Genomic DNA, 27,557 nt, shown 5'->3' on the forward strand with positions numbered 1-27,557 from the left:
GAGACCGCATCACCTCCCAAGCCCTGAATTCACTTAGATCCCGACCCCTAACCTTCCAGCTCACTTCATTGAGTGCTATCACTGCAAAAATTCTCTCATCCCACCGTGGCTGTCAATTCCCTGATCCCCACTTCTTAACATCTATCACCATGGCCCCTAATTGCTGGAGTACCACGGGGCTGCCTTCCATCCTGAGCTTTGAACTCATCCTCCTGATAACTGCCTCCTGGATGTCTACAGTCCTCTTGAGGTTTGCCAAAGTCTAAATGGTCTCTTGGTTCGTCTCCGTGGCTACCACCAGCTCAGCCTCTACCTGTTTTCCCTCCATCTTCCTCATCTCAGTAAGTCCTGTCACTCAAAGGAAAAATGTGGGTTTCATCCTTGACCCTTCCGTCTCCCCTCCCCCACATCCGATCAATCAGCACGTCCTGCATGTTCTTCCTCCTCGCCGATGATCCGGTTTTTCCCATCATGCCTTCGCCCCACCCTCCACCGTCCTACCCCCGCCTTGGTGACGGTAACATTCTCAGGGGTCTCCTGCCTCTCCTGCACCCCTCTGAAACTCACTTTCTACCTAACATTCAGAGTAGTTTGTTAAAAACAGTAGTCTGATTTTCACTCTTCTTACAAAAGTAGCAATGAAAATGAAATCCAAATTTCTGACCGTGGCCTACACGACTGTATGCTCATGATTTGGTGTCTGCCCATAACCGTCTTCATCTCATGCAACACGCCCTCCCCCACCATCTCACAACCTTATTCTTCTTTCTCGAGCACACAAACCTCGCCTGCCTCAGGGCTTTTGCATCAGTTATTTCTGGCTGGAATGTTTTTCTCTTGGCTTTTAAATGTTCTATTTTCTTTCATCCGTTGGGTCTTAGCACAAAGGTCCCCACTCCAGAGAGGCTGTCTCTGTTGGCCAGCCTATTAAAATCGGCCCCTTTCTAGTTACACTCTATCGTAGTACCTGCTGAGTTAAAAAATGTAGTTATCCCCTTTATTGTATACTTGGTTACTGTCAGTTCCCACATGCCCTTATGCACACGCACGTGCACGCACATTCCTACGAAACCTCTGGGAGGGCAGAGCTCTTGTTCTCTGCTGCATCCCCAGCACTTAGAACAGTGACTGGCACACACTAGGCTCTCAGTGCCCGAATAAATGGACCATTGTCCCCATTCTTGATGAAGAAACTGAGGCCCAGGTAGGTTAAGGGATGTGGGCAAAGCCACAGAAGAAAGAGGTGGTGGAGCTGAGAGGTGAGCCTCGGTGTGAGGCTTAGCTCTTGCCAGGGAGCCCCGCCCACCTCTCAGCCCCTCCTGGGCCTGGCACGGACCTCCCAGCAGCATCTCCTGCAGCAGGTTGTCGATCTTGGCCATGCCGAAGAGCTTGATGAACTGGATCTGCTCGATCATCTGCCAGGTGATGCTCTGCAGGGTGGGCAGCAGGAGCAGAAGCTCACCGAAGCGGCCGCGGGAGTCGTACTGGCGGTCATTGATGTAGTCCTCCAGGCTCACCTGCACCTGGGAGCGCAGCCGCTTGATCTTGCCCGGGTCGCTCAGCCCCTTGGCATCTGCAATGGGAGGGCATGGGCGAGGGCCCGACTGGAGCATCTGGGGAGCCAGGACCCAGATCTCCCCTGACTCCTGAGGCCCTGACAGGGGACCTAGTGGCCCAAGGTCACTTGCGGAGTCCTTAGCAGTGCTGGGACCAGGATTCAGGGTCCTCAAGAACCAGGGTACACACGAACGTATTTATAGCTTCCTGGATGCAGGCAGAAGCATTTCTGTCATATTTCCTGAGATGCAGAACTGGGAGATGGGGGGTGGGAGGGGGCGGGTGGGCAGGACTTCAGGAATGTACCCGTGAGGGCACCTAGCAACCTCCTCATTACACATGGGGAAAATGAGGCAGGGAGCAGGGGAAGGACTTGGCCCGGGTCATGCATCTAGCGGTTGGCAGATCCATAATGGGGACTTGGGACTCCTGATCACAGCTGAGGTCCCACTGACCAGACATCAGCATATGCTGCTTCTCTTAGAAGAGTCTCCCCGCTTCCCTCCTCCCTTGCCTGTGTCATCTTGGGGTCTCAGCTTAGGTTTCACCTCCTCCAGGAAGCCTTCTCTGTTCCACCCTCCCAAGCCTGCTTTATGAGTGTCCATCATGCCCCAGATTTCTGTGGTTCTTCTGTCACTACTGGCCACAGAGCACGTAACTGTCTCTTCCACTAGATTATGAGCTCTGGATGGGCAGGCATGTCTTATTTGTCGCTTTAAACCCACTACCTAGCACCATGCACGGTCAATATTTGTTGAAGAGATAACTAGATGAAGGGATGGTTAGATGAATGGAAGGATGAGTGAATGAAAAAAATTTAAGAAAAGAAATAAATTCTAGATCCTTAACCTAGAAGGGGATTCAAGTGATTGTCCAATAGTTAAGCTCAACCTTCATAGAGGTCACGCATTTATTTCCTCTTTTATGGACAAAGTAAGTGGCAGAAAGAGAATTTCACCCACACTTCCAGTCCAGGGCTTGCTCCACCGAGCCACATTTGTGCATGACTTCATTCAGTCAACAAACATTTATGGAGCATCACCTACATGCCAGGCCCTACACTACTAGGTCACCTGCCCCTCCGAGCCAGGTTGCTGACCCTGACTCAGCATCAATAATCTCCCCATTTTATTGAGCAATTACTATCTGTCCAGCTCCATGCTGAGCACTGCAGGGGATACAGCCTGGGTCAGGCTCTCAAGGAAACTAGAACCAGACATCTTAAACTCTTCAAGAAATGGGGTGTGTGGTAGGTAAGAATGTAGGCTTGAGACCTAGACAGTCTGTAGTTCAAATCCAGGCTTTGCCATTTCCTGGTTGTGTGACCTTGGGCAAACTAATCAATCTCCCTGTGCCTCAGTTCTTCTATCTGCAAAATGGGGATAGTAACAATTCCGACCTCAAAGGTACCACGTTGTAAGCAATAAGTGACATGATCCACATAAAGTATTTAGAATGGTGTCTTAGTGAGTGTTCCATGAACTATGGTCACCTCCCTCTTCATTACTGTTATTCCCAGGGGTGATCTCCACGTAGGTGGAGCCCAGCACTAAGGGCAGTGCCTGGCATGCAGTAGGTCCCCTGTAATGTGTGAGGAGGGAAGGGAGCAAGCAAGGCTCTGGAGCCCAGCATCTTGATGTTGTGAAATGAAGTCAGGCTTTGCACAAAGACATAGCTACAAAGCCATTCTTTAAAAATGCAAGTGGAAAGTCAGTAGATGGAATGGGGAGAGGAGCGTCCACAGCCTATAAAGGCAATCAGTAGAGACACTAAAATCACAGTGAAAATTCAGGAAGATAGGAGAGAAAAGACAGGAGTGGTGAGAGAGAAAAGTGAAACCCTCAACTAGGGCAGGAGGAAAAATGTGATCAAAAACAGCTAAATCAAGAAAGAGATGGCTTAGCATTTTGTTTAGAGCCAGAAGAAACCGTTAGAAGACTCAGAAATGGCTCCTCCGGGGGAGTAGGCTTTAGCACGGAAAGTGGGGTACATTTTAAGTATGTGCAGACATTGTTTTGATAAAAATTTTTGAGGGAGAGAAGAAAAGACGAAAGGAAAGAAAAGAAGGAAGACAGGAGATCAGGAGAGGAGGGAGGGAGAAGGGGACAGAGGGGAAAGGGGGAAAAGAACGGAACGAAGCCTCTGGAGCCCGTGGGCCTCGTCAAGTCACATCATCCCTCTGAACCTGGGTCTCCTTCATCTGTTAAATAGCTCATGCAAACGGCCTGGGCCAATGGTTGTACTGAAGAATGAGGCTGTCTGTGACTGCAGGGGTCCATAACCCAGTAGGAGAAGTCTGACGGAGGGCCTGGAGCATCAGGGGTGGGTGCGGGGGGGCGTGGGCTCTACCTGGGTCAAAGAAGATGATGGCTTTGAGGCAGGCGTACTCATTGTCATCAATCTGTAGCTCCTGGAAGGGCAGCACCAGCTCATCGAGGATGCGCATGGACACCCGACTCATCTCTGCCAGCTCTGGGCAGTGCCGAGGGACGATGTAGTCATTGCCTGGGTGGGTTGGGAAGGAAAGGGGATGAGGCTGCCACCTCGGGTGTACCCTTCCCCCAGCTTTGGACGGCCCTTGCCCTTTGCAGTTGCAACGCCATTGGTACCCACGGGAGAGGGCCCATGGAGATTGTCATGCCCATTTTGCAGACGAGGAAGTGGAGGCCCAGATGAAAGGAATGAGTGGCTTGAAGTCATTGGAGTGGGTCTGGAGCCTGGCTTTCTAGGAGCCTTTCATATCACCCATGCTCCATTCTCCAGTATGACCCATAAGACTAGTGACTTTCAAGGGCCACTGGGGAGGCACCAGTGCATCAAGGTTAAGGGCCCAGATTCTAGAACTAGACTGCCTGGGGTTGAAATTCAGTTCTGCAACTGACTAACCATGTATATTTGGATAAATTACTTTCTGCGCCTCCATTTTTTCATCTGTAAAGTGGGGATAAAGGATAGAGATTACCTCATAGGGTTGTTGTATTAAAGGCGTAATGTTTGCAAAGCACTCAGACTAGTATCTGGCCCGTAGTGTGATCTATATAAGCATTTAAAATAATACATTAACACGCCACAGAAGCATCAGTGGCGCAGGCCGGGGGGTGTGCCGTTCCTGACGGCCTCTTGCCCCCGATCCAGAAAGCACATCAGAGCGCACGAGAAATTCCACGGATAACCCCGACTGTGCTCTAACTTTAATGCTGGAGAGCTTCCATTCCTTGCATCCACATTTCCTTGCATCTGAGTGGAGGATCCAATTGGAAACACTGGGAAAAAGACATTCTTGATCTTTCTCCCTCGCCCCTGCATGCCACCTCGGAACTCTCCTGTGCCTGGGTGCATTCCACCCTGGGCATGCCCTCCGCAGAGCCCTGGCTGGGGCAGGCAGCCTCCTTACCTAGAAGCAGAACGTCCTTGAACACCATGGACCGCTTGGTGGCTCCGAGCAGCAGGTGCTCACCGGCATGGGCTCTGAGCAGGGCCACCTGGAAGAGAGAAGGGATGGTGTCTGGCAGCTGCACCCCTGGGAAGGTGTCTGTACCCCCTGGGAAGGTGCTCCTGGCCAACTCAATGACCCTGGGCAAGTCAGCTTAATGCTTCCCTTGCCTTTACCTGCCTGAACTAAAAAATGGACATCAGAAAACTGCTGCTTCCTCCCATAACCGATAAAACCTGCAAAAGATTTAGCAGGAACCTGGAAGGAGAAAGAACGCGCACTCAGAGCTGGGAGGCCAAATGCTGACTTTATCTTTGAGCCGCTGCATCCTTGGGCAAGCTCAGCTGCCTCTTCCCTCTGGGCCTCATTTCTGTGCCTGATGAAACTTACCGTTCTCAGTGTGTGTGTGTGTGTGTGTGTGTGTGTGTGTGTGTGTGCGTGCTTTCAGCAGAGCTTCAGTGCCTTTCATCAGACTCTCAAGAGGGTCTATGAGCCAGAAAGTTCTAAAACTGTGGGTCCTGAATTCCTGCCTATAGGCCAGCTGCAGAAGATTATGAAGAGTGCTTCATAAAATGCAGATTGTGAGGCCCTACTCCCAGAGACTCTGAGGCTGTATGTACGGGGTGGGGGGCAAGGATCTGCATTTAACAAGCTCCCCAGCCGGTTCTGATATGCAGTTGTGTTCGGGGAAATCGCTGCTCTGGAAGATCCCCAGGACACCTGTTCCCTTGACATTATAAGATTCTAGGGTTCTGAGAGTGAGTTCCAAGAGGTTGGACGTGGATGTTGGTTCCCAAGGCCAAGTGTGAGTGCTGGCCTTGGCAGGGGATGAGCTTGACATATTCCTTCCCTGCAGAGAGACAAAGCAGCTTTGGCAGACTGGAGTCCGAGGCAGGGACCCAGCCAGGGGGACGTTGTCTATCCTTTCCAAACCATCGGCTTTGGGGCTTGCAGCGGGCCCAAAGGACAGCAACATAGCAGCTGGTGGAAGTAGGAGCCGGCTGGTAGCCTCGAGGATCTTGTCTGCCAGGCTGGCTTGGGGAATTTGGGAGCTTTTTTAGCAGTCTAAGCTAGGAAGTAAAAATGCTTTTGTTCATTCATTCATTGGACTGTTCGTTCTTTCAGTCATCAAATGTTAAGTGCCTACTAAGCGACAGACACTTCGTAGGAAGGAAGGATGAGAGGAAGGGGGTGAGAGCCACGTGATAAAGAGCGATGGGACAAGAGGGGCTACATTAGATGGGGAGGTCAGAGAAAGTCACTCGAAGGAGGTGGCATTGTCTGGGGCATGGAAGGCACATAGTAAACACTCAATAAATACTCATTTGAATGAAGAAAGGAAGGAATGGGTGAATGAATGAATGAACGGGCAAACTCACTAACTCCCTCCCCAGATCTGGCAGCCACCTGCCCTTCTTCCTCTGTCCTCCCAGGGTTACATCTCGTGAGAGTGACAAGAGAGAGGAGAACGGCAAATAGCCTTGCAGGCGAGAGGCCACTCTCCATGACCAGGACAAGGGAGGCCAAGGATGCTTATGACTGAGCATTTCCCATTCACCAGGCACCGTGGAGGGCTTTTGTCATGGGCCCCGGTGGCTCTCAAACCCAGGGGCAGAAGCCCTGGAAGCAAGTCCCAGCCCTGTGGCTGTCTTGCTCTGCAACCTGGGGCAGATACCTTTCCCTCTCTAGACCTCAGCCCCTTTATTCGATGCTATCCAGCCTCCTAGGTTTCAATGGATTGATGTCCAAAACAAATCAAGAAGTGAACGAACTTGGAAAGTGGTTCCTGGGGCAATACTGACAGATTTGGGGTGTCCTTTGGAGGACAGTGCCCCCCAGTTCTCCCAGGTGTGTCCCAACTCTCTTGGGCAAGATGGGCTCCTTACACAACATGAATGGGGAGCTGGGAGCCCTCCTGACATGGAGGCTATTCCGGGGGTGGGCAGGCGGGGTGGGGGTGTTAATGATTGTCCCGTGTTGCTGGCCACCCATCACTGCTCTCTAAGAATGCTCTGAGCCCCAGCCAGGGAGGTTTGGGTGGGAAATCGAGGTTAACAATTGCTCAGCTTGGGGGTATCTTATTGCCCTGCTGAGCCCCTGGGAAGGAACAGAAGGGATTAAACATTAATACAGACTCTCCAGCAGAGGGGACCAGGGCCAGCACAGAAGGAGCAGGGGAAAAGGCAGGGGCAGCTTGGCCGAGATCCCCGGTCTGTTGTCCCTGCCAAAGCAGGGAAGGAGCCATGAGACAGAGCATCCGATCCAGGTCCCAGTGTGAGGGTGAGGACCAGCCAAACCAGTGTTTCCACAGTGTGTCCCACCATAGGATACTAACAGCTGTTCCAAGAGAGTCTGGGGCTTAAGGGAGTTTGAGAAGCCCTGGGTCCCACAAAGTTCAGCGCCTTCCTTGCCTGAAGGACTTCTCAGAAACCTTCACAGACCAACATACGTTGCCAGGGTGTTGTGCAAACGTGCAAAACAGAGAAGCAAATGCACCAGGAGCGGATGTCTGGGGCACTGTCCAAGCTTCCCTCCGAGCTGAGAAGGTGACCCAGTCCAACAACCCTTTCCCAGACAAGAGAGGCCTAGAGGTACCTGGTCAGGAGCGATCATTTGCAGTATCTCAGAAACTCATCTGTCCTCAGATGTGCGTGCCACCCCACCCCACCCCCACCCCCACCCCGGCCGCACCAGCCTCTTCCCTCCCCCAGCACCCCCCAGGACAGTTTTGGTATTCCAAAGAAGGTACTTTGGGAAATAAAACGCTGAGTTAAACCATCTTGGTGGGATACAAGAACGAAAGTGACATTTAGGGAGGCCAGCTGTGGCCTGGGCCATGACGTAGATGCCCCATTACATGATTTATGCATTTGAAATGGTAATGTCTTTATTTTCTTCTGAAACAGATATTATAATTCCCACTTTACAGATACGAAAACTGAGACTCAGAGAGAGGAAGCAATTTGTCCAAGATCACACAGAGCACCAGTCTCAGAGCGAGGGCTTTAGCTCAACTCTCATAATCCCTGGCCCTGGGGCCCTGTCCACATGCCCCCAGGAGAGCTGTCTGCTGCAGGAGTGCGGTGGCTAGGAGCCTGGACTTTGGAGCTTGCCTACCAAAGTATACTTGCATACACAGTGTTCTAATCCCAGCTGTGCTGGATACTAGCTGTGTGACCTTGAGCAAGTAACTTAACCTCTCTGTGCCCCAGTTGCATCACCTATAAAATGGGACTGATAATAGTACCTAACTCATAGGGCCGCTGGATGGATTAGATGAGTCAAGATTTGTACGGTGATTTAAACAGCTCTGGGCACACATGAGCACCATGTGTGTTCTGTTAAACAGAGTCAAACTAATCCAAGGCTATATCCCAGGTGGGCCAGCAGGACCCACCTGCCCAGCGTCCCCACTGCCTGCAGAGTGTCTGCTCTCACCTGGTCGTCCAGAGGGAGCTCGCAGAAAGCAGGAATGTACTTGGCCCACTCAACGAGCACCAGCAGCTGCTCCTTCATGGACTCGCACACGTCTGCGATGCTGGCGATCTTTTTCGCCCGAATGTCTCCGTTGATCCCGGAGACAGGGGAGGTGATCTGGTGGAAGTGAAGGACAATGCTGGGGATGGCCAGGCCCTCCCTACAGTCTCTGCCCCCTGCACAGAGCGCCGCCCCCCACCCCCACCCCACAGATAGTTTCCCTGTCGGGAAAAGGGGAGATGGACTGTGGATGCCTCTCAGCTCAGGAGGAAACTCGGGGGCAAATGAAGAGAAGGAAAGATGCTGACGAAGGCAAATATGAGGAAGGAGGGCTCCCGCTGGGCCTCCACCGGGTGCCTGCCCCCCACTTCCTCCTCTGCCAGCTCCTCAGAACCCCAAGGATACCCTCAGCCTTATAGGAGAAGCAGGGGAAAAAAGTCATCATTCTCATCTGACAGGTGAAAAAAAACCACAACCCAGAGAGGTGCTGTGACTTGCCCAAGGTCACACAGCAAGGGATGGGCTGAGCCCGTTTGCCAAGCTGTCCACTTGTCCACTAATTTGTTCTGTTAGGGCTAAACTGATCTCAGGCCCTCAGTGAAAGCCAACTCTGCCTGGCCTGCGGAATGTGTGCAAAAGGATGAACTAGAAAGTGCCACAGAGCACCAGGCCTGGGTTCGAGTTCTGTCTTTGCTACTAAATTGGCTCGTTTCCCTTCTGGGATATCCCAGGGCCCTTCAGACTGTTGCTCCAGGGCCTGGCTGGGGAAGACAGGGGTGGAGGCGGGACTCCTCTTTGGTGTGTGGGACCGCCAGGTGGGTAGAGGGTCACCCCGATACCTGCTGGGACAGGACCTCGGCCTGCAGCAATGCACTGATGGAGGGCAGGCTGCTGTCCTCATAGCTTGACCGGCGAGTGCTGATCCGGTCCCGCTCATTTTGCACAGCTGTGAGGGGGCAGAGAGAGGTGAGGATGAGGGGACGGGGTGGGGCGGAGGGGAGGGTGGTCCCCTGACTGCGGAGGAGCAGATGAGGTGTGAGGGGAGAGAGTCTGACCCAGAAGGACATACTGCAGGGCTGACCTGGAGTAAAGGAAACACGGTTGGAGGTGGGAGGAGGGGTCTCCCGGGGGGCAGAGCCCGGATCGGCATGCGGGAATGAGGGGAGACAGATTCCAACCCAGAGTGTGGAAGAACCATCGAAGCACCAGAAAGGCCCCCCAGCACAACGGGGTGCGGTGGGAGTGATCCACTGGTCCCTGGAGGGATGCAACATAGTGACGCCTTGGCAGAGGGTTTAAGATGGGTCTTGAGTACTGAAGAGGAGATCTATCTAGATGACAGATTTATAAGCTCTGTTTTGGAAAAGGGTCCCTTTTGTTCCAGATAAGTGTGTAAAACAAGGAAAATGAATGGCCCTGGGTGACATAGAGATGGCCCAGGCATTCCTGAACACCGAGACAGAAGGCCCGGAAAAGGGGATCTGGAGGTGCCCCCCCCGCCGCCCCGCCCGGACAGTCTCATCCATCAGCAGGAGGCTAACCCTCCCTCTCAGAGACAGCACGAAAGAGCCCCGGCTCCTTCCTGCCCCACCGCTGGGCTCTCCTCCAGGAACTCAGAGCCCCGGGCCTCCACTAGGGCCTCCCTACTAGGGCCCCACACCTCCCTGCGCCTCCGCATCCGTGTCAGCCCTGGCCTAAGACAGAAGATGGACCTTCTGCAGCCCTGGCCCCGTCCCCTGGAGTCCAAGAGGACTCACTGTGGAATGAGGCTTTGCTGAAGCTGGCAGGAGGGAGGGCGAGGCGGCAGGAGACCCGGTGCCTGTCTGGAACTTGCCACTCACTCTCTGTGCTGGTACAAATCACATCCTCTCTTGGGGCCTCGGTTTCCCATCTATAAGCTTGTCCGTCTCTCTTTCTCGGACCACCTCTGCTCACACCCACATGCTGTCCGAACCCCCGGCTCCAGGCTGGGCCCTGCTGCCTCTTCCCAGGAGCAGCTCAGGCTCTCCTCGCTGGTCTCTTTGCTTCTGGCCTCGCCCTGACTGTCCGGGCACCTCTCCGAAGACGAAGCAATCTGCTACAACCGAACCCGGTCACATCCCCCCACTGCTCAAAACCGGTGACTCCCCATCTCATGTGGAGCGAACCCCTTTGTCTCCGATCCCACTCTGCCCACCAAGCTGCCGCTGCCCCCCTGCCTGGAATTCTGCTTACCCCACAGCTTAGCTGCTTCTTCGCTTGGCGCCTGGCTCCGTGCAAATGTCACCTTCTCGGAGACACCTGCTCTGACCACCCTGTCTGATGGGGCATTCCCTCCCTCAGGCTCTGCCCTTTATTTCTCCTGCTTTCTTTCTCTTCGGGGGCCCTTATTGTAGAATCTCTTGTTCATTCCTTTACTCTCTGTCTCTCGATGGGAGGGAAAGCTCCAGAAAGCTAGAACTCCGTTCCTGTTCACTGCTGCAGCCCCAGCGGCTAGCACCTAGCACGGAGCTTGGCGCACAGCAGGTGCTCAAGAAATGTTTGTTGAGTGAGTGAAAGAAGCTCCGATTCCTAGGTGGGCCCTATTTCTCAGTGGAATGTCCACATGCAGCCATTCAACTTTCTCTTGATTTCACACATCGTTGAAATCAGAGAATGAAAGCCAGACAGTGTAAACCGAGCCCCGGCGTGAGTGGCCTAGGACAGTGGTCCCCAGGTCGGAAATCTCTCCTGACACCCACTGCCCCGGCCAGGGCCAGCCACCGGGCCGCTCCCCTGCACACGTGGCGGCCCTGCCCGCGACACCCCTCCCGGCCGCCAGTGTCCGCACCCACCAGGGCGCCGAGGGGAGGCGGGCCCAATAAAAGGGCTGCTGTCAGCAGCTGCAGATTGGGCTCCCCAAGGTTAGCTGGTGTTATCAGTGCCCAGCGCGAGCTCAGTCACGGAATGATGTTTTCCAAATGTTTGCTCAGTATTAGCAGGGTCGGGGACCTAATGTAACTTCTATTGAATATTAACCGACCCGGCCAGAGACGGAGAGGAGGATGAGCCTGTCTTCCCAGAGAACCCCTGGACGGGGCCCATGGCGGGGCTGGGCCGGGGTTCTGAGGAAGGGCCCATCAGAGTGCCCCTGGCCCACGGCCAGCCTGTTCCTGCTGCACCCCCGGCCCGGCTTCCTGGGTGGGCTTCCATCCAGGGGCTGGGCATTCGTCCTGGGTCTGCCAGCCGAGCCCCAGGTAGGTGTTGTCTCAGGTTATAGGACAGAATCTGAGACCTGCTGTTGGGCTGACTGACCCCCAGTTTTCTCCCCAGAGTCTTTGTCCCTTCAGGGAACCCACTTCTGGCCACCGTGGAATATCCTCTGGCCCAAGCTCACAGGCCTGTGGGATTTGGAGCCCTTCCCTGTGGTCAAGGGGAAGTCTCAGGAATCTAGACCAGAGACGATGCCCCCAGGCCGAGCCCTCCCAGTTTCAGTCCAGGGAGCTTGGTGTGTGCCCCGCTCAGGGGAGCCTGACTCCACCCGATCATGTCACCTGTCTGGCTTGAATTTCCCCATCTGTAAAGTAGGGAGGGGGTGGATTTGGTGACCTGGCCTCTATCTGGCCAGTCCATAGATCCTGTTGGCAGCACAGGCTTTCCTGTGGTCAGGGACCACTTCAGGTTTTCAATTCCTGAAACCTAAGGCTATCAGAGAAGAAAAATGAAATCTTGTCCCAGCTCTCCTGATCACGGAGGCTTCCGCCAGGAATCTCTCTTGGCTTTGGGGACTTCCCACCAGACTGACGAGGGGTGTCGGGACTACAAGACTTTGGTAGAACTGGTAATACTCTGTCTTCCCAGAGCTTGACCACCGTGACGACCGAACACCATGCCCCCCAGACCTATTCTCGAAGCCATCACGCAACTGCAGGTGCCACGATCTTCCAGTTGACCGAAGCATGCAAATCAGCACCAACACTGACCAGCTCACACTCACATGCCATCAGCCAATGCTCCCATCCTCCTGGCCTAAAGCCTCCTTCCCTGAGCCAAGAAGCTCGGGCTATTTTCGAGGCTACACTAAAGCAGAATGGCCTGGGGCTCTCCCTCCCCTTCCAGGAGCCAGGGTACCTTGGCAGCTCAGGTGGAGGACCAGGGAGCAAAGACACATGCCCCCAGGGGGACTGGTTGATCAGTGAGTGGGTCGCTGGACTCCCAGAGCTGGAAGGCATCATTATCATCTCCTCATTTTACAGACGGGAAAACCGGAGTCCAGAAGAAATGTCTCCAAAGTGACACCCGTGTCAATGACTCTGGATGTTTAGCAAGAGACATATATAAAGACTGACCACGTGCAGGCACCAGGCCCCGTACAACCCCTAGGAAGGCTGCCAATCCTTTTCCCACCTGCCTGCCACAAGGCCTGAAATTTTACTGCGAGAGCTTCATGCTCTAGAACCTGACACCTTAGGCTATGGGGGAGCAAAACCACTGGCCATGAGACCCAAAGATCGTGAGGCCCGTAGATTGTATGCTGTCTTTCCCTTGCCTCCTACTGCTCATGCATGAGTTATAGTTCCAGTTCTCACATTCCTCATTCCACAAGGTGGTACCCAGCTTGAAGGAGAGGGTCTCAACCCCACCTGAAAACTGGGGAGCCTGGAGGGGGGTGTTGGCCTTTGAAAAAGCCCCCTCCGACCTGAGACCCTGCCCCCCCCCCGCCCACCCAAGATCTGGGCGCTATCATTGTGGAGTTGGCAGCAGGAGGGGGCCTTGGAGCCCACCCAGGGCCTCACAGGGGTCAGTAGGCCCAAGTCCCCAACAGGACTCATGAGCTCAAAGCAAGGCCCTGCAGGGACGGCACACAGACCCACTTCCTAGGGAGAGGACAGGGAAACAGGGGCTCCGAGGCAGAGACTGGGGGGGAGTGCCCCTCCTTCACAGTTGGCTCGGGCAGCTGGTCCCAGGTTCCTGCCCTTCAGTGGGGTGTGTGTACAGGACTAGACCAAGGGCCGGGCTGGTGGGCGAGGAGTGAGGGTCTGGTGCCAGAGCCGGGGAAGGTGAGCGGAGGGGAGAAGGAGATGGAGTACTTAAAGGATTTTTGCTTCCTGAGCTCGGGCTGCAAAAATTGTAAACGTCCCTGAGGTCTGGAGCTCACAAAGGAGGCAGCGTCGAGGTATCGCCAGCCAGCACCCAACTCTAGTCTGAAGCACCGGGGGCAAACCTCAGGTCTTGCACTGAGCAGCTGTGGGGCCTCAGGCAAGCTGCCCAACCATTCTGGGCTGCAGTCCCCTCCTCCAGGGAAAGGGAGAATGACCATAGTGCCAGCCACACAGGGCGCCACCTCACTCGTAGAGAAGCCTAGCCCAGTGGCTGGCGGTTACCGGAGGCCTGTAGAGGACTCTATAAATGTGCTCTGGTCTTCACCTCCACCTCCACCCAGGGCAAGTCTGATGCCTGGTTCCCGCTCCGCAGAACGTGAAAACTTTGGGTCACCCAGTACTCAAGAGTAAAGACTAAGGAATGGGGTTGGGGGGGCACTTGTCCCGGGGACAGGAAGCTCAAGAAGAGAGACCCCCCCCCACCCCCATGGCCCACATTTGCTGAGTCTAGGTGGCAGGCACACGGACATTTGTAATGTCATTCTCTGCTCTCTTCCTCTTTGCAACAGTATATTAAGAGAAAACGCCCGACTGGGCTGCCCGTGGCCATGGGGCATGTAGGGAGGGTGACGGCTGGGAACCTGAGTAGCCCAGAGTGAGTGCTTATCTTTTTCTCAAGACCAAGCCCAGCCCCGCCCTGTGGCCAGATTGCCAGGCCCTCCCTCCTCTCAGCCATTAGCCATTTACCCTGGGGCCTGTCACCAAGTCATAAAGCCTGGTCGCAGTTGTAAATGGCTGGGGGGGCAGGGGTACGGGTGGGTGGGGCGGAAGCAGGAGGACGGAGGCTCACCTTCCTTCTTCATGCCAGCCCGGAAGCACTTCTTGAGCCTGCAGTAGCGGCACTGGTTCCTCTTGTCTTTGTCCACCACGCACTGCCGACTAAATCTGGGGAGGGCTCAGATGGTCAGATGCAGAAGGCACAGCCCTCCCATCCCAGGGCTGAACTAGAACGCTAGCCACCCCTGCCTTGACTCCCAGCCTCCCTGCTAACCACAAGAAAGGCCTCTTTCGTGAACTCTCTAAGAATCCATCCCTGTCCTGCTGAGGCTTGGAGAGGTGGCACGTAGCCTGGGATCACTCAACCTGATGGTAGACCTGAGTCAGGAACTCTAGCCCCTTGAGGACGGGGGCACTGCTCTCTCTCCCACATTCTAGAAAAGTCCAGAGCCCCTGGCAACCTTCTGGTTATGGCTCAGAGCCAATATGTGCTCGGCCTAAGTGACTCTCTGGAGGGGGCTGTAGGCAGAGGCAGTGCCCCACGGGTGGTGAAGGGCAGAGCCCTGAGTGTCAATGGGGGCTCTGCCATTGATTCAAGCTGGATGACCTTGGACAGACTCCTGGCCCTCTCCAAGTCACAGCTTCCTCATCTATGAAACAGGAAGAATCATAGCAACCGTGTCAGAGGTGTGTCGACAGGTGGAATGAGAAAATATGGGGATGGGACTTGGCACAGCATCTGCAGATGGCAACTCCTCATAACTGAATGCTATTATTTTATTATTGTTGTTACTCAGAATGGGAGGTTCTTTCAAAGGAAGGATCCCCAAGGCCTTGGGAAGCCCTTGGGGTAGGTAGAAAGGCCGGAGGCCAATCCCCTATTTGCCCCAGGAAAAGCACCAGGCTGGGGGAAGGGCCCCATCCTCTGAGGCTTCAGAGGAGGCTTGATGCCAAGCCTCGTGGATCCTCATTTGCTAAATAGGAAAAATAACGATGGGCTTGTAGGGCCAGTTAAATACATACAAAGACTCAGTATGTCTGACATACAGTAAGTGCTCAGTAAAGGGCAGCTGGTAGCTTTATGATCAGTGAGTGAGGTTCCTAGAATGGATGTTTCCATCTGGATCCCTGAGGCTTAAGAAACCAGAGGAAGCTTAAAGGCCTCAGAAAGCAGATGCCTGCTTTCTGCCAGAAAGCAGACAGACTCTGGGGAACATCATTAGCCCAAGCATACCCATTTCCCAGCTAGAGAAATCAAGGCTCTATGCAGGGGCTCCTCACCTGCAGGAGTACATGTGGTTCTTTCTCACGCTCCTCCGGAAGAAGCCCTTGCAACCGTCACAGCTCGAGGCACCGTAGTGTTTCCCGGTGGCCCGGTCCCCACAGATGGCGCACAGGGCGCTGACACCCAGGCTGTTGGGTGCGTTGAGGTTGGCACCTTCTGATGGGGATGTATCTGCACCAGAGGAGACAAGCGTGAGGACTCAGGAGGGCCATGCTCCCCTGGGGGCTTAGGTACAGAAACCAATATGAGCATTGTGGGGATCTCCCCCACGGGGCTTCAGCCTTATCCAGACCCGGGTGCTGTTCCCATTCCCTCAATGACCTTGGGCAAGTCCCTTGGCATTTTGGAACTCCTGTTTTGCACTTATTACTTAGGGATGGTTGTGACAATCACTTCCCAGCGTTATTAGTGAGGGTCTGCTACTCCACGGTGGAGACTGCTAGGCCCAGCTTTTTCTGGGAAGTAATGAAAACTTGACCACCACCTAGGATGCATCTGAACCTTACAGACCCTGACTCACTGGGCCCATACACCCCCAGCATCTGCTCAGAACCTGCTCAGGTCATATCCAGAGGCCTTGTAAACTCTCCCAGGGAATTGGAAGACATGCACCAAGGACAGTGGCCTATTTGTCCTCCTGGGAGGGTCATGGCAAGGTTCTGGGAATCTTCCAAATACCACCTGTCTCAGGCAAAACTATTGCATCTATATAAGTCTGAGAAGGGGGATAAGAGACAGGTGGCAAAGATCTTGGATGGGGTGCTTGGGGTCCTTGGGTGCTAGTGCTGGTGCTGCCACTACCTCATCTGTGACCTTGGGCAAGTTCCTTTTCCTCTCTTCAAGTTCCCCCTGGGCCTCAGTATCCCTAACTGTAAAAGGCAGCAGTTCAACTGTTCTGGTTGTTGGCAATTTTTTTTTTTTAAATTTCAGTAGCCGAACCACCTTTATGTAACCAGATCTTCCATCAAGGATAGACAGACCTCTTGGAGATGATAAACGCCATGGACCATCTCTCCAGAAAAAATGCGTGCAAATGCACACCACACAGTCATACATACACGTGTTTCCATGGATACCCTGAGTCTGACTTTGAATTCCTAGGGAACACACCACTGAGAACTGGAGAGGGGCATCGTGCTGAAGTTAAGGACACACATGCTATAGCCCTTCTGCCAAGCTTAAGTCTGAGCTTGCCTACTTCTTAGCTGGGTGACATTGGCTGCATGAGTTTACTCCATGTCTTTGTTTCCTTGCGTGTGAAATAGGGAGCATAATAATCCCCTAAGACAGTGAATCTGTGTAGGTGACATGCTCGGTACATAAAAAGCACTGTTATCAGCATTTGTGAAGGAATATCTTTTCTGCAGAATCAAACTCCTGGAGCAGATGACGTCTGGCCTTCAGGCATAAGCGGACACCGCCGCGTCTCATCTCTGCTGTCGCCTGGCTGACATCTCCAAGATTCCTGAGGGTGCCCAGAGCTCGGCCCCCTCCACTTGGTGAATTATTCCTGGAGATGGGGATAATTGTTAAGCCATGTTGGTGCCCTTTCTCCTTCAGCCTCACCTCCCTCAACCCCTGGGGAGATATGACCCCACAGCTCCTGGCCGTTCAGGTGGAGGCTGCGGCGGGGCTTCCTCCATCCTGCGCAGAAGGGGCTGGGTGCTGCTGAGCGTTTCACCTCACCACTGCATTCGGCAGACAGGCTCCATTCTCTGGGTGAGAACACCAAGGCTCAGAGAGGACCAGTGACTTGCCCAGGGTCACCCCACTCCTGCTAAGTGGAAGAGCCAGATTTACAGCCCAGGTGTGCCGGATGACTGTGGCCCGTGCTGGACGACTCTGGCCCGCGCTGCCCTTGCTAGGGTGTCTGCTGGGGCTTCTGATGAACAAAGACCCTGCTGTTGCCGCTGCTTCCAAATCAGGGGTGGGAGATAGGTGGGGAGCTCTCCATGGAGAGCTGGAGCCACCAGCTCAGGAGGTATGTAAAATGTAATCCCAAGACTCACACCCCTTCAAAGGCCAGTAGAGAACGCAGACCCTTCTTATGGATGCCCAGTGTCCTTGCGATGACCCATGTGGGGCGAGGACCAGCTACCAGTGCTGAGCACCAGGGGCCTCAAGTTACTGAATCCTCCCGTTAGCTCTGGGAGGCAGGCGCTGTTAGGTGTTCCCATTTGACAGATGAGGAAACAGAAGCTCAGAGAGGAGGATGGCTTGTGGAGTTCACACAGGTAGGAAGGATCTATGCCCGACTTTTGAGCCCAGATCTTTCTGGCTCCTGAGCTGGAGGCTGTGCTATCCACGGGACTCCCAGTGGTGGCCTCTGCTCAGGCGCACGCGACCCCTGGGAGGTGCAGGCTCTGAAGGGGTGACAGGGCTGGCCCCAGGGAGTGGTCTGGGGCTGGGCAGTAGCCAGGAGTGTGACAGCACACAATGTCCCCACGGGGTCACACGACACCCTGCCTAGTGCAAAAGCTTTTTGTTTACCATTTGCTGTGATTTTCCCCTCAATTCTCTTACATGGACACTCCTCAAAGCTGGCCGGCCAGCAGGCCTGCTGTGATTAAACCCAGATAGAGAGGCCAAGCAAGGGAACAGGACGTGCCCGAGGTCGCACACTGGGTCCACGGCAGGAATAGGTGAGCAGCAGGTGAAGCTGACCATGGGCATGGCAGGCACATCTTACTGACTAAGCCAATCTGACCACAAGCATCACAGACCTTGGCTGAAGCTGCAGAGCCATGGAAGGAAGGCAGGTGGCAGGCTGACCTTGGTCACCTGCCACACACCTTATTTGAGGCTGGCCTAAGGCCTTTCCCCTCTAGAAGCTTCTTAGCTTCCAGGCTTCCTCCCTTCCCCTACCTCCTTGGGGAGGAGAACCTCCCACGCCAGCTTCAGATGTACTCTTGGTGACGTGGGAACAAATATATAAACCTGGGGAGAGACAACGTGGGCAACAAAATCAGCTCAGAGAGAAATGGACGTGTGGCTCAGGTGAATCTCCTTTGGCAAACAGCAATTATCAACGCCCTGCATATCATGTCTGCATAATCGAGTTTAGCAGAGAGTACTGATCACCCCGCAGTCCAGGAACGTGCACCTGGACAGGAACAGGTACAAACAGGGGCACAAGACAGAATGCCCATAGAGGACATCCATCCAGAAGGCACAGGGCACACTAACAGATCCGCATCCACAGCGCCTGTGTGCGAACATCCACAGATAAACAGACATATACTCACTGCCGCTTCCGTACACAAGCAAGACAAACACACGCACCTCTAGAGACGCCAGTGACACAGATGCAGTAATCAAATACAAATGGAAACGGACAGAACAGGCACACACAGACAAATGAACACAAACATGCAAATGGATTCCCGGAGGCACATACATGTTTGCCAGCACAGCACAGAAACCCATGCATGCACACCTAGACGAGGCCATGAGAGCAGCACGACACACTGCTGATTGGCATCTCACTGAACAGAACGTCTCTAAGAACTCCATTTTCTTTTTCTAAGTGGGGCGTTCACCCCAGGAGTCCCAAAGACACCCAGTGATGCCTCCATCCAGAATCTCCAGGGACAGAACATACCTTTCTATCTCTCTGGACCTAAGCCCAAAGGGTTCAGGAAGGGGCCTAGTCGGGCCCAAATACTGGAGCTAGACGCCAAGGGGGAGGTCACCATTATGTCGCCGCTCCCAGTGACGCACTGAGCAGAGATAGCCTTGAAGTACCAGGGACCAGACCGGCCAGACAGGAATACCTGGGATCCACTTTTGCTGGAGAGTTGCCCACGCAGGCCTCCCCTCACCCAGAATGCCTCTGGTTGCTGTACCTGGGCACACCTGTTTCACCTGGCGACACCTATACTAACCTCTAGGCCCGACCTGCCGTTTTCTGTCGTTCTCCTCCCAGCCCAGCATTGAGTGCCACAGACCCGCTCCCCAGCGGCACACCTGGGCACACCTGGGCACACCTGCCCCCACCTACCATTGCCCATCGTCAACACCTGCACATTCTCGAACTCGAGGGTGGTGTAGGCTGGGTCCAGCGCGGCACTGTAGTCAGCCATGTCCATGTCGACGAGGGTTTTGGAGAGGCGCATCCTCCCCTCCCACACCTCGGCCACTCGCCCTGCCCAGGATGCCCACCCTGAAGTCTCCAGGCAGAGCCCCGGCCCCCGCCCTCCACCCTCCCCACCGCCTCCTCCCAGGGGCCCTCTCTGCCTTCCTGCGTTTCAAACCGTCCTCTGGGAGGATCTGCCGGGAGTCTTGGCCTAGCCCCTGCGAAGGGGTGGAGGCTCTGCCGGGGAGGGGTGGGGGTTAATGGTTAATCGGCTCCCCCACTGGCGGAGAGGCTGGGCGGGGCTGCAGGGATTTGGCTATTTGCTGGTTTCTGGTGGACACTGGGGTGCTATTACAACAGTTGGGGCCCTACCTCCCTGATATTCAGTTATGGATTTCTGTAAGACGGGCACACTAACTCACCAGCACTCATTTGACCCCTGACTCAGCCACCCGTCCCGCAAGTCCTTGTTGCCCCAAGTGAGGCATTCTAACTGATACGCTGAGACACTGACAGCCCACCTCCAAGATGCCCTGATTCAGTAACTTCCCAAATCATTGACTTCTACCCTCAATGCTCTCGAGGAGATAAAGCTGCCTTGTGGCACATGAATTCAAGGCCTAAATCCCAGGCCCCAGACACCGATCTTCTGGATCCTCCTTCTGGGAACTCCCTTCCAGTTGCCCACCTCCCTGGGGCGTAGCATGGACTCACCCCGGGTTCTCCTGCCCTGCTCCCCACGACCCCCGCTGTAGCCGCCACCAGCCCCCACAGCAGCCAGTTGTTCAGGCCCCGCCAGACGCCGTCCCCCAGTGCCCTCCCCCCCTCCTGCTCCCTCCCCCCCCCCCCAACGGCCGGAGACTTGCAACCCCACAGACCTGGATTACACTCAGGCGCCTAGCCCCTACCAATCATGACTTTGGGTAAATGATTCTCCTCCTGCAGCCTCAGTTTCCTCCTCTGTAAAAGGCATCATCGACCTCAAACGGTGGCTTGAGTATTAAACGAGATGGTATCAGGCAGCACCTATCGAGCGTACATCCCTCCTCCCCCCACCATCCCATTTCTATCTCCTTCTTCTCTCCACCCTTCGCCTCCTTCGGAGGGGCCTTCGTGGGCCACAGCGCCGCACACTTAGGTCCCTGTGTTTGCTTTAATGCTCTGCTGTGGCTGAAATTCTGAGTGATTTCTGAAGGAGGCGCCCTGCAAGTTCTGCAGCTGGTCGTGCCTGCCTTCTGCGGCGCTCACCCTTTCCTCGTCATGCCCTCTGGCCCCATGGGCCCTCGGCACAGGCCCTGCCAAGAGCTCCCCACGTAGCCCGGGAGGTGAGGTCACAGTGCAGGAGGTAGAAAGTGCAAGCAAGGGCAGAGGGGTCTAGGCTTGGGAGCCCGGGAGTCTGTCCTCTTCGGCCAGCTGGAGCAAGAGTGGGTCAGTTAGTGACAGCCGATGAGCGAGTGGCGAGGGGGTGTGTTAGCGATGGAGTGAATCAAGGAATGAGTGGGTGAATTAGTGAAAGAGTGAATGAGTCAGTGAATGAGTAAATAGGTGGCGGGGTTTCTGTGTGGGCAAATCAGTGGGAGAGGCGGTGTGTGTTTGAGGGTGGGCAGAGGCATCCTCCTCCTTCTGCCAGTTATTAGAAGCCCCTGTGTGTAGCCTTGTTCTGCCCCTCCCCATTGTCCCCCCAGAGCTGCGATAGGGATGTGATTGTTCTGGTGGAAAAGAGAGGCTGGATTTGATGTCAGGAGACCTGGGCTTAGGAGCTAGCTCTGTCACTATTCGGATGACTTTGTTCAAATCACATCTCTCTTGGGGCCTCGATCTTCCCATCTGCAAAATGGGGAGATCTTGGCACATTTGTCTGTTAGTCAGGACAAGACTCCCAGGGAGGGAGGAAGACAGACCCCCCCCCCCCACCACCACCACCCCACGGTCTGTACCTAGAGTTTTGATAAAGGCCCGAAGGAGACTTCAACCACTGGCAGGTTCCTCCCATGCCCACCTGGGGACATCAGACCCCAGCTCCAGTAGCCGAGACAGAGCTCAGCTGGGCAGGAGACCTGATTGAGGGATAAACACAGAGGAGAAGGAGGGACAGCTCTGGGAGGGGCCCCTGAGGGGCTGACCCCAGGTTCTGCCACCTATCTGGCAACTGGGATAGGCCACACACAGCTACTCCTCTCACAAGTCAGCCATATGTGACCTACACACACGGTGCTCGTCAGTTCTAAGAGGCACACTCCCCTGTTACCAAAAGTGGGATATGATTATTGGCCTGTAAGAGTTTCACTGGTAACAAAAATAACAATTTTTCAGTCTCTGTAGATTACATGTTAGACTGAATTAAATGAGGTCTATGGTCCACTGGGGTGAGCCATGGCATGCCACATACACGACCCGTTACAGAGAAGAACCACCAGCTGGAGAGTCCACATAGACAGGCTACCAAGTACACAGAGCGTGACATAAACACTTCACCAAACACACAACACGCATGACCCACTGCTTATGAGTCACAGCCTGGAAACCTGTTTCATACCCCACTCACGTCCCACACATCACAACCTACTCAGCGTGTAAATTTATCCACTCTTGAACTATAACTGCCCACATGTGAACGTGCATAATTGATTACAGACATACTCTATTGCACCCTTAGCGGACCCCAAACAATATCTTCTACAAACATGTCCTTCATATAAACGACACGCCACCTATAAGATCTACTGGCTCTATGATCTCAAGCAAGTTATTCTTTTGAAGCCTCAGTTTCTCCTTCTGTAAAATCGGCCTAACTTGTAGTTTGTTGTGAAGATTAAATAAAATAATATTATAGGGGTTCTTAGTCCTCCTTCCCTCTCCCCTCCCCCCAAACACCACCTTGAGGGTAAACGACAGGCCTTGAAATCAGACAGAGCTAGGTCAAAATCCAGGCACTGCCAACTTCCCGAAACTATGACATCAGGTCCCACCCCTCCCAGCCTTAGTTCTGGCATCAGATAAATGGGCTGGTACCTTCTTTGCAGGGATGGTGTGGGCATTAAATGACCAAGTGTAGGCATCTGGGCAACAGGGGCAATTACCACTGGTGGTTGATTCCTTGACCCACTAGCCACACAAGTGGTGGCAATCAGGACCCCTGCTCAGGAGAGCTCCTGGGGAAGGCCTGCCCAGCCATGGACAAACCTGGGCCTCCGCGCCATCAGCTCGGCAGCCTCTCTCGCTCTCTGCCCCGCCCCGTGGCCTGTCTGACCCCACTCGACATGTGGTGGCTCCCAGGGGATAACAGAGGACCTCAGAGCTCCCTGAGAGGTCCAACTCCTTCATGTTGTAGATGGAGAGATGGAGGCCTCTAGAAGGGCAGGAGGGCTCATGTGGGGCAGCCAGAGGGGAGGGGTTGCCGCAGACCCAGCTGCAGGCAGGGCGCTCCAGCCTGCAGTGAGGACAGTGGTTAAGAGGGCTGCCATTCTGGACCACTTCATTCTCCTTTTAAACCACAATAATGGCTAATGTTTCTGGAGAGATTCTGTGCTAGGCCCACCCGGTGCTAAGACCCTTCCATTCTTATTTTATCTGCTCTGCTTTAGAGATGACAAAACTAAGTCTCAGAGACAAGAAGTGACTTGCCTAAACCCACGCAGGAGGGGCTATAATTTGAGCCCAAGTCTGACTCCAGGTCTGAAGGGCTTCCCCCCCATATACTGCCTCCCTCCGGGAATCCCAGACAGGACGTCAGAATTCTGGAGCCCTGGAGCTGGTGATTCCATCACATTACCGCCCGGAGCTCAGGGATCTGAGGAGCCAAGGAGCCTGTCCCTGGTCACATGCAAGTTCAGAGGCATCCTCCAGACACTGGCCACCCCAGGCTGCCTGGCATCTTAGCTTCCCCCGGGCACTTACCACCCCACTATCTCTGGTCTTTCCTCGCCCCACCCCCCGGGGAGTGGTGCAGGGAACCCGGACTTATCAAGACAAAGAACAAAAGTCGTGGGGGAAAGAAGCCAAGAGCCATCTCCACTCTGGGGTAGGGCCCTCCAGTTTCGCCCCTTTGAAATTTCAAATTCCAGTTTGTGGACAAAGTCCTAAACTTTCTCACAATATAGGTCCCCAACCACTGACCAAACTCCAGTCCAGGCAGCCAGCTGGTCTGGGGCTGGCCTGGCCCTACCGCTTCGCTTGGCAGCACTCAAGTCCAGGGGGAGGGGTCCTGGGCCGGCTGGGGTCTGCCAGGCCATCCCCGCAGACAGGGACCACCCCACGCCGCAGGGACCCCCGCCTCCCATCTGAGAGGACAGTTCTCTTCCTGGAGCTGGGATCTGTCGTTTGCTGGTACCAACAGCAGATATCAGGTAAGCCCCCTCCCTGTGCTGGGCACCTTCTCTCCCTTGAATTCCTAAAATGCTACCCATACCACCCTCCTCACCTGGATAAGGCCACATTGGCTTAATCCAGTCATGACCTCAGAGAACTTCAAGACTGGAAAGGGTGTCTCAACCAACCCACCCATTTGGTGGATGGAGACACTGAGGCCTCCAGGGCAGTGGCAGCTGACTGCAGGTTGAACCATAGACCTCAGGCCCCTCCCTGAGCCCCAGAGGGTGGAGGGGACCTGCTCAAGGCCACACAGCGGTGGAGGGGGTGGCTTCAAAAGAAGACCCCGAGCTCTGTGAGGACCCCTGTCCTTCACCCCAGCCCTCAAGGGCCCTGGCAGTGCCTCCCGGGGACCCTGCACGGGACAGCGTTTGTTCCGTCAGTCGCTGATGGCCACGGGGTTGCCACAGGAGTCCTTCCGAGAGGAAGATGAGGGAGCTCGGGGCTGAAGGCCAGTGGATTTGGAAGGAAACAACATTCAGGTGGTTAACTGATAACTGAGCCCCATCCTTGGGCCCCCAGAAGCCTCCTTCCTCCCTCTCCTCAGCGTGATTAAGACGAACTTACTTGCCTGCTAATCATTGCTGAGCCTGTTGATTTTGCCTTAAAAAATTAACTGGGCATGAGTTTGCGGTTTGCCTCACCCCTAACCCTGAAAAGGCCTGGGTGGGCAGGAGGCCACCCGGGTTATGCAAGAGGCTGCTGGCCTCCCCGCGCACATCCAGTGCCTCCTCTCCTGCTCTCCAAAGGATAGGTTTTGCTCAAGAGTCAACAGTCTGCTTGTCGCCCCTGCTCTGGGTCCTGAGCAAATTTGCCTTGTTACCAAAGAGAGATAAAGGCAGCTGGGGGGAGAGCTCTACAAACAGGGATGCAGAGCGGCAGCTTTGAGCACGGGATTCTAGAATCCTGCAGTGTCAGAGCCTGGAGAGTGCTTAGGAGGATGTGGGCCCCGGGGCCTTCCAAATGGGATCTGAGGCTCCCAGGAGCCAGGGAGGGTGGGCAGAGGCCCTGCTTCACCCAGTGCCTACCTCTCAGACTTTTAGATGCCCTCCCCTTAATATTTCCTTTGAAAGGTAGAGCCAGAGCCGATGATGGCAACCGGAAAGATGCTGGGCCTGCCTCATCCCCTCACTCTTTATGCAGATTGCACGGGGCGGGGGGGGGGGGGGGGGGGGGGTGTCATTGTCCAGGGACAGAAGGTTACCCCAGGTATTCTAAGTCTCCAGCTAGCCTGAGGAAGACAGGGGCTCTCTCTGGACCCAGTGACGTGTTCTGGACATTAGCAAACAAGATGCAGTGCAAACGCCCCGCTCTGCTGTGCACCCCGCTTCCCGTGGCTGGCTGGAGGCAGAGAGGTGCCTAGAGCCACCGAGAGTCTGGGCAATTCACCTGGCCCTGGGCCCTGTGGGCCCTCTGAGGGACAGCCGTGAGCTGTAACCCAGAGGCTCCAACTTAGACCCTGCCTCAGCCACGTCTTCCCTCTGGAGGCGTCAGGCCCCAGAGAAAGATGCAGGGCCCTTCCCTGACTCTGGACCTCCCGTGAATCTCTTTCCTCACCTGTGATTGCGAATAATCATACCTACCTCCCAGGCTTGGCAGGAGGAGGAAGCGGAGCGCGCATAGCCACGGCTGATGTTAATGCAGCTGTTTGGGGGGCTTTGCGTGGGTTAACTCATTAATCCTTACAACCAGTCGATGAAGCGGGCAATCGTTTTATCACCATTTTGCAGACCTGAGGCACAGAGGGTTTGAGCCACGGGCCCGAGTCATACAACATGCAAGGAATAGGAGCTGGGATTCCAACCTGAGTGGTCTGGCTGCACAGTCTGCTCTTAACCCCGGGGGCCACCCTGCCCTTCCAGGGCTGACACTCGGTGCCCCCAAGGCAAGCTGGCCAGTCCGATGACAGAATAAGCTCCATCCTGAGGCACGTACGGGCTGTGTGCATGGACTGTGAGGGCTGGAGGAGGCCTAAGAAGGCAGGCCTGTCTCTGGGCTAGAGTGGTCAGGGATGGATTCCTGGAAGAGGTGGCATCCTGGGCCAGGGGAACGCTCAGAAGCAGAGAACATGGTGGGTGATGGAGGAAGGACATGGAAGGCACGCTGGCCAGAGAGCAGGGCATTGTGGGAGACGCTGACCACGAGGCTCAGGATGCGGGTAGAGTGTCTGGGCTGGAGAATGATCAGGAAGGAAGCCAGGAGGACTTGGATCTGTGTGGGCGGGGCCTGCCTGAGGGCAGCCTCCTGCCAGGTGGCTTGTGACTTCTGGGCTGAGGCTGTTGTTGTCCCTCCTGTTTATATCCCTCCTCCCTCCTGGTTATGTTCCTGACTTTATCTGCAGAAGTGACCTTCGGAGTGAGACGGTGCCTGCTCAGCCCCTGTGGGGCCTGAAGGATGGGAGCAAGCCCCTGCCTGGCCCAGGCCCGGGTCATGGTGTAAGGCATGAAACCCTTATCCCAGGAACCGCCCTGGGTCTCCCTGCACCCAGGTACTGAAAGGCCCCAGGGATTTGCCTGAAGGTCACTGAGATGTAGTGTTTGCGAGTCCTGAGACTCAGGCCAGGATTGCTGCATACAGTTGTACAGGTTGCTCACTGCACAAAGGTTCTCTGTGCAAGGAGGTGAGTTGGTGTGGAAATCTAGCCCCTGTTTCACTTAGCAAACCAAGTGCCCATGGAGATTTATCTGCCCAGAGGAGAGCACCTCTTATTTATGTTCACAAAGGTTCCATGAGAGCCCTGCCTCAGCTCTGCTTCTAGCCACTGTGTGACCTTACGCAAGGTCATTTCCCTCCCTGGCCTTGGTTTCCTGTTTGAAAAGTTGGCTAGCATAAAGCAGAGACTCAACCCTGACAGTGAATTAGATTCATCTGGGAACCTTTAAAAAAATACCGATGCCCAGGTCCCATCACAGGGCAGTGATCAAATCTGGGGATTGCGGGGGGTGGGTGCTAGGCATCAGTATTTTTTAAAGTCCCTAAGTGATTCTGATGTGCAGCCAAGATTGAGACCCACGGTGGGAGCTAGAATAAGGCCTAGATATGCATCCATGTTCTGCAACTCACTAGTTGCAACTTCAGTGGGGCTCAGTTTCCCCATCTATAGAATGGGAACGATGATAGCTTCCTGGTAGAGTCAGAATGCCGATTCAGTGGGATGATAATTCAGACAGTGCCTGGCACTATGGCCGGCACGTAGGGAGCTCCTGATTCTTGGTACCAATGACCAGTATTTTGCTACCGGCAAAATGAGATTGGCTTGAAATAAAGGGCCTTTCCAGGTCAAAAATTCAGAGACTCGGAGGCAGGCTTTCTCTGTTCCTTATGTTAAGTCCTCGTACTTTGGTCTCCATCTTGGCTGCACGCCTTTCATATTATTGAGGCCTTTGTGATTATTATTATTACTTGATATTTTACTTAATTTATTTAAATTTTTAAATTAATTTTTTCAATCGGTATTACATTCACATGGTTCAAAAATCAAAACTATAAAAAAGGTGTGCTTTGAGAAGACTTGCTCCCCTCCCC

At 54.5% G+C, this 27,557-nt stretch overlaps 1 protein-coding gene across 5 annotated transcripts in view; it reads right to left on the minus strand.

Annotated features, from left to right (window-relative positions):
- HNF4A (hepatocyte nuclear factor 4 alpha) overlaps positions 1 to 27,557 on the minus strand; it is a 61,066-nt gene that overhangs the window by 5,793 nt on the left and 27,716 nt on the right. For 2 of the 5 annotated variants that reach the window (XM_025875627.2, XM_025875625.2), the window contains exons 1-8: positions 19,590 to 19,834; positions 15,586 to 15,760; positions 14,378 to 14,472; positions 9,307 to 9,413; positions 8,429 to 8,584; positions 4,952 to 5,039; positions 3,907 to 4,062; positions 1,337 to 1,573 (exon numbers count right to left, since the gene is read on the minus strand). In XM_025875627.2, the coding sequence (XP_025731412.1) occupies positions 1,337 to 1,573; positions 3,907 to 4,062; positions 4,952 to 5,039; positions 8,429 to 8,584; positions 9,307 to 9,413; positions 14,378 to 14,472; positions 15,586 to 15,760; positions 19,590 to 19,704 (1,129 nt within the window). In that variant the 5' untranslated portion in view covers positions 19,705 to 19,834. Of the gene's footprint in view, positions 1 to 1,306; positions 1,574 to 3,906; positions 4,063 to 4,951; positions 5,040 to 8,428; positions 8,585 to 9,306; positions 9,414 to 14,377; positions 14,473 to 15,585; positions 15,761 to 19,589; positions 19,835 to 27,557 lie in introns of those variants that run through there. The other 3 variants (XM_073880374.1, XM_073880373.1, XM_073880375.1) reach the window with 2 other exon arrangements.

The sequence above is a fragment of the Callorhinus ursinus genome, unplaced genomic scaffold, assembly GCF_003265705.2.
Source record: "Callorhinus ursinus isolate GAN/ISIS: 27379988/994484 unplaced genomic scaffold, GSC_fseal_2.0 scaffold38, whole genome shotgun sequence".
Taxonomy (NCBI): domain Eukaryota; kingdom Metazoa; phylum Chordata; class Mammalia; order Carnivora; family Otariidae; genus Callorhinus; species Callorhinus ursinus.